Source organism: Orussus abietinus, unplaced genomic scaffold, assembly GCF_000612105.2.
Source record: "Orussus abietinus isolate OABI.00-Male unplaced genomic scaffold, Oabi_2.0 scaffold820, whole genome shotgun sequence".
In the NCBI taxonomy this organism is placed as follows: domain Eukaryota; kingdom Metazoa; phylum Arthropoda; class Insecta; order Hymenoptera; family Orussidae; genus Orussus; species Orussus abietinus.
In genome coordinates, this window is record NW_019394972.1 from 1 (window position 1) to 16,822 (window position 16,822).

The 16,822-nt window shown below is 41.7% G+C and overlaps 1 protein-coding gene across 1 annotated transcript; it reads left to right on the forward strand.

Annotated features, from left to right (window-relative positions):
* Positions 1-4,627: 4,627 nt before the first annotated feature.
* LOC105694387 (inositol hexakisphosphate kinase 3) lies at positions 4,628-16,058 on the forward strand (the record flags this gene model as incomplete). The annotated part of the gene is given in 6 exon segments (XM_023433575.1): positions 4,628-4,754; positions 7,728-7,851; positions 7,987-8,066; positions 10,355-10,530; positions 11,519-11,724; positions 12,977-16,058. Coding segments are annotated over 6 exon segments (1,536 nt in total), but the record flags the coding sequence as incomplete, so codon positions are not given.
* Between the last annotated feature and the right edge of the window lie 764 nt (positions 16,059-16,822).

Here is a 16,822-nt window from a genome sequence, read left to right on the forward strand (position 1 = left end):
AATATGCCAGATTACTTTAGTAAGCGTGATTTTCCACGATTTTTGTTGTATTTCATCGAATGTTTAAAGACCCAATTATGATTATAAATTTTTATATTTTATAAAGTAAGATGATGTTACTGAATATAATAAATATGACTGTAAAATTTGGAGAGCAAAAAACGACATCTAATTACTTCGTGGTATTCCGTACTTCAGTGTCAACTACTCGGTAATGCGCTCCGTTCACAGCGATCACATTTTGACGCGAGCGCTCCGGAGCGAAAGGGTTATAACAACATATATGGATGTCTAGCGAAGGGATCAGCAATGGATACGAGTCTCTAACAATTCCGTGTATCGAATGCCCCGATTCCTGGTCCCTTCGAGATCTGGTCCTCCGTCGCCTCTCAAGGGCCGGGTCATCCTGGCCCTTGTNCGCCACTGACACTTTTGTTACTTGTTTTATGTTTAATGTACTGTTTTCTTACATTTGTGTGTCAGTTTAAGCAACGTCTGTTTTGATCATTGCAAGTACTTTTTAAATCCCGAAAATATCTTCGTTTAATAAATGAATTTGAATAGCCCGCCAAATATTTTAGTTCGCGAAGAAGGTTTACTCCAACCGAAGATGGCGGTAGTGCATAAATCGTTACACCTCAATACATGGCAGTGTCGACCCCCTGGTCGCCTCTCAAGGGCTGGGTCATCCTCGCCCTTGCGTTGTTTACGTCTTCTCAAGAGCTGGATGGGGTGACGTAGTCCAGAGGAAAAGGAACGCGCCTTCAATAGTATCTTCAATGCGTTATGTTACCCACATGATTGAGAATATAACCGAGAATATAACCAATGATTCAATTTCCTGCGAACTGATAAGATTTAAATTTTCTGAAATAAAATTCAAGGTATTTTGAACAATTGCAACAAAATGTGCGATTATTATTCTGCGTGGAAGTTTCAATTACGTTTCTAAGGATTTTAGGTTTTTTGGCGTTCCACTAAAATTTTTGCACTTTTGCTGTAATCAAATGAGCCACGAAAATACTACAATAAGTGGTGTTTAATTTTATGAAACGGATTGATTGCAATTTGTTAGGTACAATTAATACTAATGAAAGTAATAGATTATTTTGGAAAAGTTCTCTTAAATCCTCATAAATTCTCTGGAAATTTTTTAATCATCGTAATGCTTTCGATTATATCGCTGGAACTTGAATTCTCAGGAATTTAGAGAGACTAGATCTTTGTCGCCAAAATGGAAAAACACGGTCTGCGCCATCTCTGAAAGCCTCTACAGATAATATTCGTAAACTTTGTGCAGATTATCCAGGAATAAATCTAATCTAATCTAGCTTCTCTAGAGATAGGCGATATTCTTTGTTTACAAATATTTTGTAAACACGGGTAAGTCTGTGATGCAATTTTATGGACGATCCTTCTCACCTCTTAAGGTGAAGTGAAACACGTCGAGGAACTTGATCAACGTCGATAAAAAAGATTTTTCTAAATGCCTACGTTGCGGACGATCGTTTTTATATCGACAGCTGGGTCGAATTATATTGGATATTGTACCAAATGGCAAACTCCACCTGTCGTTTCCGTACAATAATTATAAAGAAATCGAAGTAAAACTCTAGAAATCTTCTGGATTCATGCCTTCTGGGGCCCTAATTGACTGCGGAGGGACCCCCTGCGCCATCTGTGATTTCCAGGTCAATTAAATTTTCACTCCGAGACCTCGTATTACCATCGTTTTAACAAAGAAGCGTATACAACACTTTTTTTCCCTTTATCTCGTTCAAATGCGAGTTTATCGATTACCAGAGTGTTCTAAATTGTCGTAGAATTGTCGTGACCCTTTCGATTCTCATATCAGAGCCTTCGATAATTCTACATTGATCGAAATATGAGAGCTCGACGCCATTTTGGTTCTGCTCTGGACCGAATTAAAAAATTTGTTTGAAAAATCCAAATTTTGAATGTGTCAGGACAATTCTTAGCTGATCAGGAGTGATATGTCAAAGTTTCGGACAGTTTGGTCTAATACCCTTAAAAAAAAGTGTTGTATTCGAATCGACTGATTTGAAGGATGTTTCACTTCACCTTAAGTCGATGTGAAAGGCGCGGAGAAATTTATTCGACGTCGGTAAAAAAGAATTCGGACATCTCTATCTAATTAATGAAATATCTGAAATCGTGAGCTACATTACCGACATTTATATTTATATTGTCTATTGCACGCTGCATTGGGAATTATACGAAATGGCATACACCATGTGCCGTTCCTAGGGTTGGGTAATTTTGCGTTCTTCGAGGTTTTTGACGTATATTACGCATAAACCATGTGGTTTACCGTAAAAAAATCCTAGAAAACCAGTAAATTACCCTTCCAATGTGAAGGATGCCGCAGATGCGCGATGTACGGCTTCCGCTAGGTTGTAAACGTCCTTTAGCACGTATGTGTAAACACGTAAATATTTTTATGGAATAATAAATTAATTTGCCGCTTGCGTTCAAAATTGTTTAGAATTTTACGTCACCAATATTGCGGATGCCGTAAATGCACGATATATGTATCCACTAGGTTATAAACGTCTTTTAGCGCACATGTCGACACGTAAAAATTGTTAAGGAATAATTTCACGCTGGTATTCAATGTTATTTTGACTCAACACCGTTTAATATAAAATTTCTAACTCGATTTATTATTTTCTGTTTAGAAATGGAGAGGCATAATATACTTCGCGGTCGCGTATAAAACTATAGACGTATTATACGTTGTAATGCACACGTAGAAATTCACACGTATATTACGTGACGTGTTATACCTACCCAACCCTGAAAATGATTGAGCATAATTCCTGACACTCTCGATGGTTACTTTAGTCTTCTAGAAGAGAATAATGGTAAAAATATGTGACTTGACTTTAGCCTATGCTAAATAAAAACCAAACTGTTTTCGAAAACTGAATTTTTTTAGTATTAAGTGCGGTGTTAGCACCTTTACAATCGTGGGTTAAAAGTTACCAACCAATCGGTTAGTCCATCATTAAAAATGTGTATCCGTTGAAAACCGCCTTTCACAAAACCTTAAGGTGAAGTGAAACACGTCGAGGAACTTGATCGACGTCGATAAAGATGATTCTTCTAAATGCCTACGTTGCCGACGTTCGTTTTTATATTTACAGCTGTGTTGAATTGTATTGGGTATTGTACCAAATGGCATACTCCACCTGTCGTTTTCGTACAATAATTATAAAGAAATCGAAGTAAAACTCCAGAAATCCTCTGGATTCATGCTTTCTGGGGCCCTAATTGACTGCAGAGGGACCCCTTGCGCTATCTGTGATTTCCAGGTCAACTCAATGACCAGGTCAACTCCGAGACCTCGTAGTCCCATGGTTTTAGCATAGAAGCGCATACAACACTATTTTTTCCTTTATCCCGTTCAAACGCAAGCTTATCGATAACCAGAGTGTTCTAAATTATCGTAAAATTATCCTGACCCTTTCGTTTCTCATATCAGAGCCTTCGACTATTCTATATTGATCGAAATATGAGAGCTCGACGCCATTTTAGTTCTGGTCTGGGTTGTTAAAAAATATTTTCCAAAAACTCAAATTTTGAATGTGTCAAGACAATTCTTAGATGATCAGGAGTGATGTGTCAAAGTTTCGGACAGTTTGGTCTAATATCCTTAAAAAAAAGTGTTGTATTCGAATCGACTGATTTGAAGGGGGTTTCACTTCACCTTAAGATGAAGTGAAACACGTCGAGGAACTTGATCGACGTCGATAAAGAAGATTTTTCTAAATGCCTACGTTGTCGACGTTCATTTTTATATTGACAGCTGGATCGAATTATATTGGATATTGTACCAAATGGCATACTCCACCTGCCGTTTTCGTACAATAAATATCAAGAAATCGAAGTAAAACTCTAGAAATCCTCTGGATTCATGTTTTCTGGGGCCCTAATTGACTGCTGAGGGACCCCCTGCGCCATCTGTCATTTCCAGGTCAACTAAATTTTCACTCCGAGACCTCGTATTCCCATCGTTTTAGCATAGAAGCGCATACAACACTTTTTTTGCCATTATCCCGCTCAAATGCGAGTTTATCGATTACCAGAGTGTTCTAAATTGTCGTAAAATTGTCCTGACCCTTTCGATTCTCATATCAGAGCTTTCGATAATTGTATATTGATCGAAATATGAGAGCTCGACGCCATTTTGGTTCTGGTCTGGGCTGAGTTAACAAATTTTGTTCAAAAATCCAAATTTTGAATGTGTCAAGACAATTCTTAGATGATCAGGAGTAATGTGTCAAAGTTACAGTCAGTTCGGTTCAATACCCTTAAAAAAAAAGTGTTGTATTCGAATCGACTGATTTGAAGGGGATTTCATCTCACCTTAATAACGATCGATGCTTTTTGCATTGCGACCACCTAAACCCTGTTCTTAATTAAATTAATTTCTTCGTTGTCCTTCCGTGCACGTGAATTGCGTGCAATCCTAAATGATTGTTCTACGAAGAACCGTTGTGATAATAATCATGTCAAACACATTGATGTACTTGTAATGTTTTAGAAAACGCGTGATCGAGACGGACCACTTTATCATGTAATAATGAACTATTTATCGATACAGGTCGGCGGTCACACTCGATTGCTGCTCCTCAACCAGAATACAATTTGCAAGCCACTGAACTGCAGAGAGCTCGACTTCTATCAAAACATTCCGCAAGACATACAAATGTTTGTTCCCAAATTTAAAGGTAAGCCAACACACTCGACATGCTATCATGCGTCATAGATAAGATTCATTAGTACGTGTGTACAATTCGATGCTTACCATTTTTATCAACCATTGCTATGCCAATAACTCACGAAACCGATGTAACTTGATTATATTTGGCCCTTACATTTCCATTACATTAGAGGACGTTCCCGAACAGGAATGCACTCTCGATCTTTCTATTGAATTTACAGTGCCTGTGAAATCTGTCAAATTGTAAAGTGTTGGTGGGTGTATGCTTAGTGAAGTGAATCATTTTCATATCCATTGGAAGCGTGTAATAGTTATTGTCCACGTCAGCATTGAGTGAAAAATAGAAAATAACAAGATATGTACAAGAACAAAGTATTTTGCTAATGTGCGAAGAGTTTTCTGGCCAATGAGATGACACGATAATGGTGCGTGTTGTGTCAATTTTATATTTATCTTATGGGTACGATATATCGTAAGGGTAATATTTGGGATGCATATAATGTCATATAAGAATCAGAAATAAAGCAATTATTCTGAATAAAGAGTTCTTATTTCTTTGAAGACGAGATTGAAACGATAACGAGACCGTTGCCTAGTCGTTAAGCCTCGTTCATCACCAATTAAAGAAATATCTTTAATTCGTCGGGTCTATATTAGCGAGACAACTCACGAGAAAGGTTTAATTACGGAAATATTGATATTAACGCATATTTACATATTTAATGCAGGTATTTGCGTAGGTTTCATCACTCTTGAGATTTTACAAAGTCGCAGGCACGATAAAATTGCCTGTTATTGAATCTGTGAAAAAGCTTGAAACTGTGTCATCACCAACTTGACCCATCATAAATGATATATTAAAAGAGGTTAATAAAGGTTAAACATGTCAGAAGAGAGGTTTCTTTCCGTATTACGCCAGCTATGTGATGTTAATTACTTAAGTTAAAAAAGTCATCTATAAACGATATGAGAAACGTTTGACCTAACCTACGTAACCTCTCACAGATGACTAATCATGTGGAATCGACGGATGTATAAGCGGTTCATCGGTAAACTGTGAGATTTTCGGTACTAAAAAGTGATCCAGTGAACCATTTATGCAAAACTACGCACCGCTTGGAACATTGATACAGGATATTACGTCAGTGTCCAGATCTTAACCTCCAATCGGTGCTCGGTCACTCTTGGGACTCGTTTGAGAGGACCACAAAGACTAGCTTGTAATTGCTAATTCAAGTCGATAACGCAAAATCTCCGTTTGAACTGTGCATTTGCACGTCTTGCGATAATGAGAACGTACGTCCCCGGTAGAAAGGGACGAGAATCGTCGAGTATGGGTTTCGGGTGTCGGGAGATTGTAACTTTGGATCTTTCCGTTGCAGTAATTAGAGAACCGGCCACTCCGGGTGGCTTCTTCAGCGTCGCGTCTGGCCGTGAACTAAAGTGTCTCTGATAATCCACGAAGCTCCAGAGTGGTTCAGGATTATCCGTGCCAGTGGTTGGACGAGGCAAGGTGTGTGCCGAACTGGTGTCGTAGGTCTCTTCAGACTCGTCCTGGACTCGATCGGTCGCGCGATGTTCCTGGGATGGGTATATTTGGCAGTCAATACATTTACAACAAAAGCAAATTTGTCACCATAATAAGCAGCCGATTGCTCGATACATTGTTAGTTAATTAAAGACTCGGGTCGGGCCGGTGTCCCAAGACAAGTGCTGCGTTTACGTACTTTAACCAATGACGTGCCGAGCAATTGGCTGCTTAGTACCTCTTAAAATTTGTACGTGCTGTAACGGTATTTATCGAACGCAAGTGTACCCATCCAAGACCTCCGGTCGACGACATGTTGACGGATCGCAAAGCAAGGGGACCGTTAAGGTGTCTTGTCTATGAACAAACCTGAATGCATCAAATTCGCTATGTTTGATGATTGTCTAGCAAAAAACCTTTTCTTTTAAGTATCCCCAGAGCCAATAGTCCGACAAGGATTCGTGTCTGGGAATCGAGGCATGGCCTGCTCGCAGACCCACTAGTGCCCTGAACGCATTCCGTTTGCTTCTCCTTGGCCAATGCTCGGGGTTTGTATTATGTTGCTGATCTCACCAATAATATTGTATTTCGATTTCCAACGTGCGAGAGATTTATATATCCATATATTTCTATATATACATGTATATAAATACATATATATAAATGTGAACATTTTACACTAGCTTGTAATCAGAGAGAATCGGAGAACTAAGAATCTTTCTCGTTTGGTCGAGTCAGTCGGTTGGTTACCGTTTAAGATTTAACATTTTTTTTTACTCTGTTACGTGCGTGCACTTCAGTCAAAATTGTAGATACAATCGTCGCTTCCCTTGGCCTCGTTTGCATCTTCTGCAACTCGTGCGTCCGTTGTAGTCACGATCATTTTCAATGTCATCGAAAGAGGTTCACGGTCCATTCGAGCAATACTTAATCTCACCCTCACGAAATTCATTCACTCAGGTAATTCGTTCTCCGAGGTGATTGACCAGCTACTGGGACGATTAAATCTAGCTATTTTGACTGAAATGTCGGTCGAACGATTCGTTTGAAAAGTAAAAAAGGAAAAATTGTTTATCCTTAGTCCGGGATTTAACCTAACCTCTTCTTGTTCAAATTTCTTTGCCGTACATTGGAATCACATTTCGTCCGTAGTTACTTAAAAGCGTGCCGGTGTACTCGAAAGGATAGTACTTTTTCTCGTCAGTGGAGTGTTCGGACAGCTTGGAAGTTATCTGGTAACTTTCATGTTATCGGTGAACTAAATTTTTGGATAAATTTAATTAAATGTACGGCACTTTACACACACTTGGCAGGAAGAGGTTAACCGAGTGATACAGAGCACTAATCGTCATCGCTTTTCACGTATCAGCTACATTCGGTATAAGTAACAGTAACTCGACATAACTTGTGGTTCTTCAGGCTACTCGATTGATCTTACGGTTGATGTTTCAGGTGTCATCCAGGCTTCCAGTAATGGAGAGGTTACCTTGGATAAACGCTACAGCCCGAGCTTCAGGGATCAAGATACTCGCCAAGGGAAAAATTCCACCAAGAGGAAACGTGATGACGTTCTTAGGTGAGAGGTTATCGGTGGTTATCGTGCTTCCTCCTTTGTAGAATTCCATCCAACCGTGTAAAATAGCGCAACGAGATAAGGCGTTTCGTTGACACTTTGCTCCTCGCTAATGCTCCCATTTTATCTTTTGAACAGGATGAGGATCCATCGCAATGACAGTTCTCTGGAAGCTCTGAGATCCGGCACTCATTTAGACAGTTCGCCTAATGGACAATGTATCCTTACAAACACTTCTACCATTTTGTTATTAAACTTTCCTCTACGTAGTAATTCATTTAATTCATTGCCCCGCGAACTCGACTTAAGGTGCAGTGAAATCCTCCTTGAATCAAGTGATTCGAATAAGACACTGTTTTTGAAGTATATTCCATCAAACTGGTTGAAATTGTAGCACATGATTCGTCAGCATCAAGGAATATCCTGACACTTTCAAAGTTTAGAAGTTTTAAACAAATTTTTTTTCTTTGTCTAGACCAGAACCAAAATTGCTTTGTGATTTCACATTTCGATCGATATATACCATTCTTGATGGCCCTGATTTGAGAAGAAAAGAGTCACAATGGTCGCACAACGAATTTAACCCTCTATGGGCCGAATTTTTGTTTTAAATAAAAAAAAATTGGGGGAACGAACAATCAGCAATTAGGAACCTATATATGCAAATGAAAAAAAAATTTTCGTTTAAAATGTGACTTGAAAGTTACACGGGCCCATAGAGAATTAAAACAGTAGTAATCGAGAAACGTGGCTTTGAACGCGATGAAGGCAAAATGTGTCTTATTAGCTTTTGTGCTAAAATTAAGGCGATATGAAAGGATCAGCCTATATATATTTCTGAGAGGTCACATCGTTTGTGAAGATATTTTACGAATGGGAGGTACCGATTCGCTACCAATTTTATCATGTGAACAAGGAAATCCTAAGGTAGGTCCTGAAACTCATGAAATTTCATTTTTTTTTATAAAAAATGTATTTAACACTGACTAGAAGCAACATGGTGTGGCCCGTACACGTATCTGATGTTTCACGCTTTTTGGAGATTTATAATCGAAAATGAAGAGTTTCAGGACCTAGCTCGAACAATTTAGAATACTATAAAAATGAAATATTACGGAGTCAGATGGAAAAATATGGAAAATTCTTTCATCAACGATTGCAAGCGAATGCTGGTTTGTTCCGGAGGTAACGCGTGTTTTAAGGTGAAGTGAAACACGTCGAGCAACTTGATCGACGTCGATAAAGAAGATTTTTCTAAATGCGTACGTTGCCGATGTTCGTTTTTATATTAACAGCTGGGTCGAATTATATTGGGTATTGTACCAAATGGCATATTCCACCTGTCGTTTTCGTACAATAATTATAAAGAAATCGAAGTAAAACTCCAGAAATCCTCTGGATTCATGCTTTCTGGGGCCCTAATTGACTGCAGAGGGACCCCCTGCGACATCTGTGATTTCCAGGTCAATTGAATTTTCCCTCCGAGACCTCGTATTCCCATCGTTTTAGCATAGAAGCGCATGCAACACTTTTTTTGCCTTTATCCCGTTCAAATGCGAGTTTATCGATTACCACAGTATTCTAAATTGTCGTAAAATTGTCTTGACCCTTTCGATTCTTATATCAGAGCCTTCGATAATTGTATATTGATCGAAATATGAAAGCTCGACGCCATTTTGGTTCTGGTCTGGGCCAAGTTAAACAATTTTTTCCCAAAATCCAAATTTTGAATGTGTCAGGACAATTCTTAGATGATCAGGAATGATGTGTCAAAGTTTCGGACAGTTTGGTCTAATATCCTTAAAAAAAAGTGTTGTATTCGAATCGACTGATTCGAAGGGGGTTTCGCTTCACCTTAAGAGCAAAAAATTAATTGCAGCTAGCATCACAGATGGCGTCGTGTGTCCATTAGAGTAGGAAAAATCATGAATTCTCCGGATTGCGACAATTTTACATTGATCTCTCTTTAATTACTCTATTGAAATGACGCATAGATCGCTTTATTTCGAATGATTTTCAACGTAGAGTGCAACACATTTTTTTCTTTATCCTAGACTAGAACCATGGACGCATATATTCTTTTAACACTAAACCTACCACCGGCGGGTCAAATTGACCGGTTTAAATAGTATTTGTAATGGGGGTATAAATCGTCGGTAGGTTTTGTGTTAAATGTAATTTCATGAACATTTCATTCTTCCTTAGGGCCTCCATAATCACGTACTAAAGTTTCAAATGATTCAATGCACCCAAGTTTGGAGAAAAGCTTTATATTAGGTTGCGGAATAGGTTCCCACCGTTTTTAACGTAATGTAACGTAATTAAAACGGCGGGAACTTATTCTTCAAGCTAATAAATGCTTTGACGTTTTATATATATATATAGAATGATCCTTTTGTATCATTTTAAGGTGTTTAATTTAAGAAACTATTGGTCGCTAACTAATGTATAAGTTTCCAAAGCAGTTCGGGGCGATTTGCTAAATTTCCTTAAATCATGACATTAGATTTCCTACTGTTGGAGAACATAACGTCCCGATATTCGCATCCGTGTATATTGGATCTAAAGATGGGAACGAGACAGCACGGAGACGACGCCACTGCGGAGAAGCGAAGCAAGCAAATTGCCAAGTGTGCAGCCACCACCTCTGCATCCTTAGGTGTCAGGCTGTGTGGTATGCAGGTACGTCCAAGAATGATCAAAGAAGAGCTAAGAAGAAAACCTATAGAGTAGCGATGTGACCAGTCGAGAATTTTAACTCGTTAAGGTGAAGTGAAACACGTCGAGGAACTTGATCGACGTCGATAAAGAAGGCTTTCCTAAATACCTACGTTGCCGACGTTCGTTTTTCTATTGACAGTTGTGTCGAATTATATTGGGTATTGTACCAAATGGCATTCTCCACCTGTCGTTTTCGTACAATAATTATAAAGAAATCGAAGTAAAACTCCAGAAATCCTCTGGATTCATGCTTTCTGGGGCCCTAATTTACTGCAGAGGGACCACCTACGCCATCTGTGATCTCCAGGTCAATTAAATTTTCACTCCGAGACCTCGTATTCCCATCGTTTTGGCATACAAGCGCATACAACACTTTTTTTGCCCTTATCCCGTTCAAATGCGAGTTTATCGATTACCAGAGTGTTCTAAATTGTTGTAATATTGTCCTGACCCTTTCAATTCTCATATCAGAGCCTTCGATAATTGTATATTGATCGAAATATGAGAGCTCGACGCCATTTTGGTTCTCGTCTTAGCTAAGTTAAATAATTTTTTCAAAAAATCCAAAATTTCAATGTGTCGGGACAATTCTTAGATGATCAGGATGTCAAAGTTTCGGACAGTTTGGTCTAATACCCATAAAAAAAGTGTTGTATTCGAATCGACTGATTTGAAGGATGTTTCACTTCACCTTAACTTAGTATGCATTGTGGGGGTGCTGAGTGAACGTTCACTCAGCACTCCCACCGATTTTCGGTATAAGGGGTGGAGCACTAAAATCGAGATTGTAACACTAAAATAGTACTAAAAAAGCACTAAATTCTCCAATAGGTTTCATTCCATATTTCCGATGTGGGGGTGCCTACTGTACATACATAAAGTATTCGACTCGTCACATCGCTAGTGAAGAATGGAAAGGGGTTTTAGGGTGGATTTTACCTCATTGCAGGTGTATCAGGCTGACACGGATCACTACGTCAAGAGGGACAAGTACTGGGGCAGAGAATTGAACGAAGAGGGGTTCAAAGCCGCGCTTTACCGGTTCTTCCACAATGGTTTCTGTTTAAGAACGTCGGTTGTCCAGAGAGTGATCTCGAAACTGGAGCAGCTGCGTAGGGCGATCGAGAGGCAGAGCAGCTACCGGTTCTATTCGTGGTAAGTATAATTGGTAAAGTCGCCACAGTGTACGGTAAGAAGCGGATGTACAGCGTCTTTGAATAACAGCACTTGTTTAACACATTCACCGCCACGTGCACCTTGACATTTTCCGTCTACGCCACTAAGATTTTATTATACTAAAAAGTATGTTGGAACATTAAGGTGAAGCGAAACACGTCAAGAAATTTCATTAATGACGGTAAAAAAGATTCTTATAACTACCTACGTTACCGACGTTGGTATTTATATCGACAGCTGTGTCGAATTATATTGGGTAATCAACTAAATGGCTTATTCCATGTGCTGTTTCCGTGCAATAATTATAAAAAAATCGAATTAAAACTCCGGAAATCTTCTGGATTCATGGTTTATCATGGACTTAATTAACACTTTGACTGCCGTGTCACCCAAATATGGGTGACATTCCAGTCACACCCATAGATGACGTGGCAGTCAAAGTGTTAATTGCAGAGGCTGTCCTGCGCCATCTGTGATTTCAGTGGCAACTAAATTTTCTCTCCGAGATCTCGCATTACCATCGTTTTAGCATAGAAGCGCATTAGACGCCTTTATTTGCATTTAGTCCGTTCAAATACGAATTTATCGATTACTAGAGTGTTCTTAATAGTAACACAATTGTCCTGACACTTTCGTTTCTCATATCGGGGCCTTCAATAATTATATATCGATCGAAATATGAGATCTCGACGCCATTTTGTTTCTGGTCTAGGCTAGGTCAGAAAATTTATTACAAAGATCTAAATTTTGAAAGTGTCAGGAAAATTCTTAGGTGCCCATAAATCGTGTGTCCAAATCTTTGGGCAGTTCGGTATAATACCCTTAAAAAAGTGTCTTGTTCGAATCAATTGAATAAACAGGGGTTTCGCTTCACCTTAAAGGGATGTGAGAGTGATATCTGAGGGGCCAATCGTTCGTGAAACTTTTCTCCTAACTGCGTGCACCGAATCATTTCAAACTTCATAATGTGAATATGGAGGCTACAAGGAAGGTGCCGACACCCATAAAATTTCAATTTTTTTTAAACCTGTAGATATTTTCAAAATTTTCTATTGAAAAAATGAAATTTCATGAGGGTTGGAACCTTCCTTATAGCCTCCACGTTTACGTTGTAAAGTTTGAAACGATTCGGTACCCCCAGTTTGTAGAAAAGTTTCATGAACGATTGACCTTCCGGATGCCGCTTTCGCATCCCCTTGAAAGTCATCGCTAATTTTCTGGACGATCGCAGTTCCCTGCTCCTGGTCTACGAAGGGTACCAGGTGGAGGACTTCGCGACCCACCGAGACGCGTCGCCGGCCATGCGACGTCGGGAGGACTCGTCGAGCGACCACCTGGTCGGGTTCATGGAGAAGATCGGCAGGGCCTCGGACGCCTGCTACGACGCGGACACCAGCAACAACTCGATCGACTACAACCTGTCGGTCTCGAGCCACGAGGAGGTGAGCAGCCAGGCGGCGCTGCACCGGGGCTTCGGGGAGGCCGCGGCACGCGGAGCCAACAACTCGACGGGTTTCTATCCGATCAACGAGGAGACGGTCTTCATGGACCCTCCGTCGGGGCTGATGGAGACGGTGGTCGGCCGGCCGGTGCGGAGGTCGTACCCGCCCTACGTCGACTGGACCCTGTACAGCAGCAGCAGCGGTGACGAGTACTGCTGCCCCGGGTCGCACACCCTCGTCAACTCCGAGGACACCAGCTCCGACCTGGACATCGGCCTCGGCTCGGACAAGCTCGGCTTCCGGCGCCACAAGGACAGGTTCTCCGGCCACCTGCGCGTCTCCAGGTCGAGCTATCGGCTCGAGGACGAGGAGGAGGAGCCCTTCGAGCGCGGCGTCGACGTGCCCAAGAGGCTAAGAGTCGTCAACGAGCCCGAGGGCGTCCCCGGCGATCCCGCGGTCGACGTTCGCATCATCGACTTCGCCCACACCACCTTCTGCCACGGCGAACCCACCTCCTCCAACTCCACCGTTCACCAGGGCCCGGACTGCGGCTTCCTCACCGGGCTCGACAGTCTCAAGAGACTGCTCCTCGAGATCCTCCAGGAGGGGTAGGCCCCCTCCGACTCGACCACCCGGAGGCGCACCTGCGACTTCCTCTCGACGGTGCACGGATGTATCTCAATAAAGATTACACTCGTGCCGAGCGGGGTGCTTACGTCTCGTGGCGGATGATCGCCGGGTGTCGTACATACGCGCGTGGACCGATGGACCGCGGGCCAAGGACGCTGCTCGACCTCGTTCGGACGAGAAGCGACGTAACTGTACCTATGTAAATCGTCAGCCTTGCGTCCTTTCAACGGAGGCAAGTCCCCGTCGACGACGACGGTCGCTGGTTTTTATGAAATCGGTAGAGAACGTTCGTACATGGAACGATGTTCGCGAGTCACGGCACGTGAACAAGAGAGTAACCGAGAATACTGCTCGGCCTCGTTTGGACGAGAAGCGACGGGCGTGTACCTATGTAAATTGTCAACGTAGCATACTTACACCTAGGTAACTCCTCTTCAGCGACGACGGTCGCTGAGTTTTATGAAATTGGGGGAGAATGTTCATACATGGAACGATACTTGCGAGTCGCGGCTAGTGGAATTGTTCTAACCAAGAATGCTGCTCGACCCCGGTCGGACAAGTACCGACGTACCTGTACCTATGTAAATTGTCATCCTACCGTACTTCCAACGGGGGCAAGCCCTCCTCGTCGACAACGGTCTCTGATTTCTGCCAATTTAGCAGGTAGCGGTTAGGTCCGCCGATCTCTTGTCGATTCGGGCTTCGTCGTCCTCGACGAGTCCGCGAAATGCTCACTCTCGCGGTTCCTCCTCGATCTCGACCTGGGCAGCGTCTGTAACGTTTATGCATTTTAACTGACATCACGTAGGAAATTAAGAGCCGCAACGTGTCACGGCCTAATTGTAGCAGCTTCAGGAATCGGAAGATCCGGCTGGTAGGTTGGTCGGCGAGGCGTGCCTCCGCGAATTAGTCTTTACCAATGGCGAGACCTCGTCGACTTCCCGTGACACCGGTCTTTGGAATCTGGGGAACCTCTAGGGTCGCTGGATTCCAAGAAGCTGTTGGTATTTTGTACCTGTTCACCCTCGGCGACACCCTGAAGAGTGGTCTCGAGGTGTCACCGAGCCACGCGATTGGGGAAACGTTAGGCCGTTTTCACCCGCACTGGCAAAATAGGAGTCGGCGCCGGCTCTGATCTTTACACTAACTGGATAGCTGATATCCTACAAAATGGCGGGACATTTCGAAGTGGCCGTAGAGGCCTCTAGTTATGGGCACGTCAACTAATATCGTACCATTTGCGCATACGTTCAAACAACGCGTCATTCAACGTAGATAGTATAAGAATGGTCAAATTAATTTACTGGAAGAAATACTTGTTATCGTTACTGGAATTCTTACGAGACAAAAGATAACGGTTTTGTTTCAGTCGAAGCTTTCTTACGATATGCCCAACGCACCATTTTACCTGTAAATTATGTCTCTTCTGTTCTTTTATATCTTGAACGTTTACCCTCGCGAATTGACAGTTCAAAATTTGTTTTTGCGGCGATTGACGGTTCGAAACTTTTACATGTGCGCACATGTTAATTATTTAGTATCGCTGACCGTGTCTAGTGGCGCTGGGGTGCTTTGAATTCGTCAAAGTCCTCTCCAAGAATTTGTTATTGCGGCGATTGACGGTTCTAAACTTTTACACGTGCGCACATGTTACTTGTTTAGTATCGCTGACCGTGTCTAGTGGCGCTGGGGTGCTTTGAATTCGTCAAAGTCCTCTCCAAAAATTTGTTATTGCGGCGATTGACGGTTCGAAACTTTTACACGTGCGCACATGTTACTTGTTTAGTTTCGCTGACCGTGTCTAGTGGCGCTGGGGTGCTTTGAATTCGTCAAAGTCCTCTCCAGACAGAACAAATAGGTATCAGCTAGTCAGGTAGTATGCAGATCAGTGCGGTGCCGACTCCGATGAATGGGGATTGGTATCCGAGAAAGCAATGAACAGCTCACCGACGCCTATGAGTTTCGACAAGCGTGTACAAGTTCGCATAAGATTACATTAGAATCGGCATCCGGCTTGCCAAGTCCAACGCCGGCGCACTGAACAGTCGGACCGGAAATTACTAGATTACACGTGCAAGCTCCCATTTATTTACATTGCATCCGGGAAAAACGCCAGCGTCCGCGCCGGTTTTGCCGGTGCGGTTGCAAACGGCCTTAAGGGGACGTAAAAGTGGCATCCGAGGAGTCGATCGTTCATGAAACTTTTCGCTGTACCGGATGTACCGAATCATTTCATATTTTACACCGTGATTATGGAGTCTCTAAAGAAGGTCTTGACCCTCATGAAACTTAATTTCTTATATAAAAATTTTAAAATCCCTATAAAAGAATTTGTTAAAAATTGAAATTTCAGGACATTCCTTATAGTCTTCATATTCACGTTGTGAAGTTTAAAATGATTAGGTGAACCTAATTCGGAAAAAAAGTTGTATGAACAAAACCTCTTCGAAACCACCTTAAGGTGATGTGAAAGTGGCATCTGATGGGTCAATCGTTCATGACTGTATTCTCCGAATGGGGTGCACCAATTTGTTTCAAGTTTTACCACATGAATAAGGAGACCCTAAGGTAGGTCCTGAAACTCGCAAAATTGCAATTTTTATAAAATGTTCTGAAAATAGCAATAAATAAATTATTTAAAAATTAAAATTTCGTGGGGGTCGGGACTTTCCTTATAGCCTCTATATTCGTATTGCAAGGTTTAAAACGATTCGGTACCTCCAGTTCAAAGAAAAGTTTCATAAAAGAGACCTCTTTGACGCCACTTTCACATCACCTTAGGAGACGATCGAGACCCAAGGTAAAATGACTCCTCACGAAGTTACGACTTTTAACTATTAACTCCAACCGTTTTTGAGGGTTGATCAAGGGTAAAAGTAATCCGATGTGCGCGGGTCGAAGTTGAGATATTTTACCTTAGTGCGTAGGATCGATGCCTCTGTCTAAAAGATTTTAACGATTGTCGAAACCTATTGTCATCTCGTTTTCGTGGCAAGTTGGATACC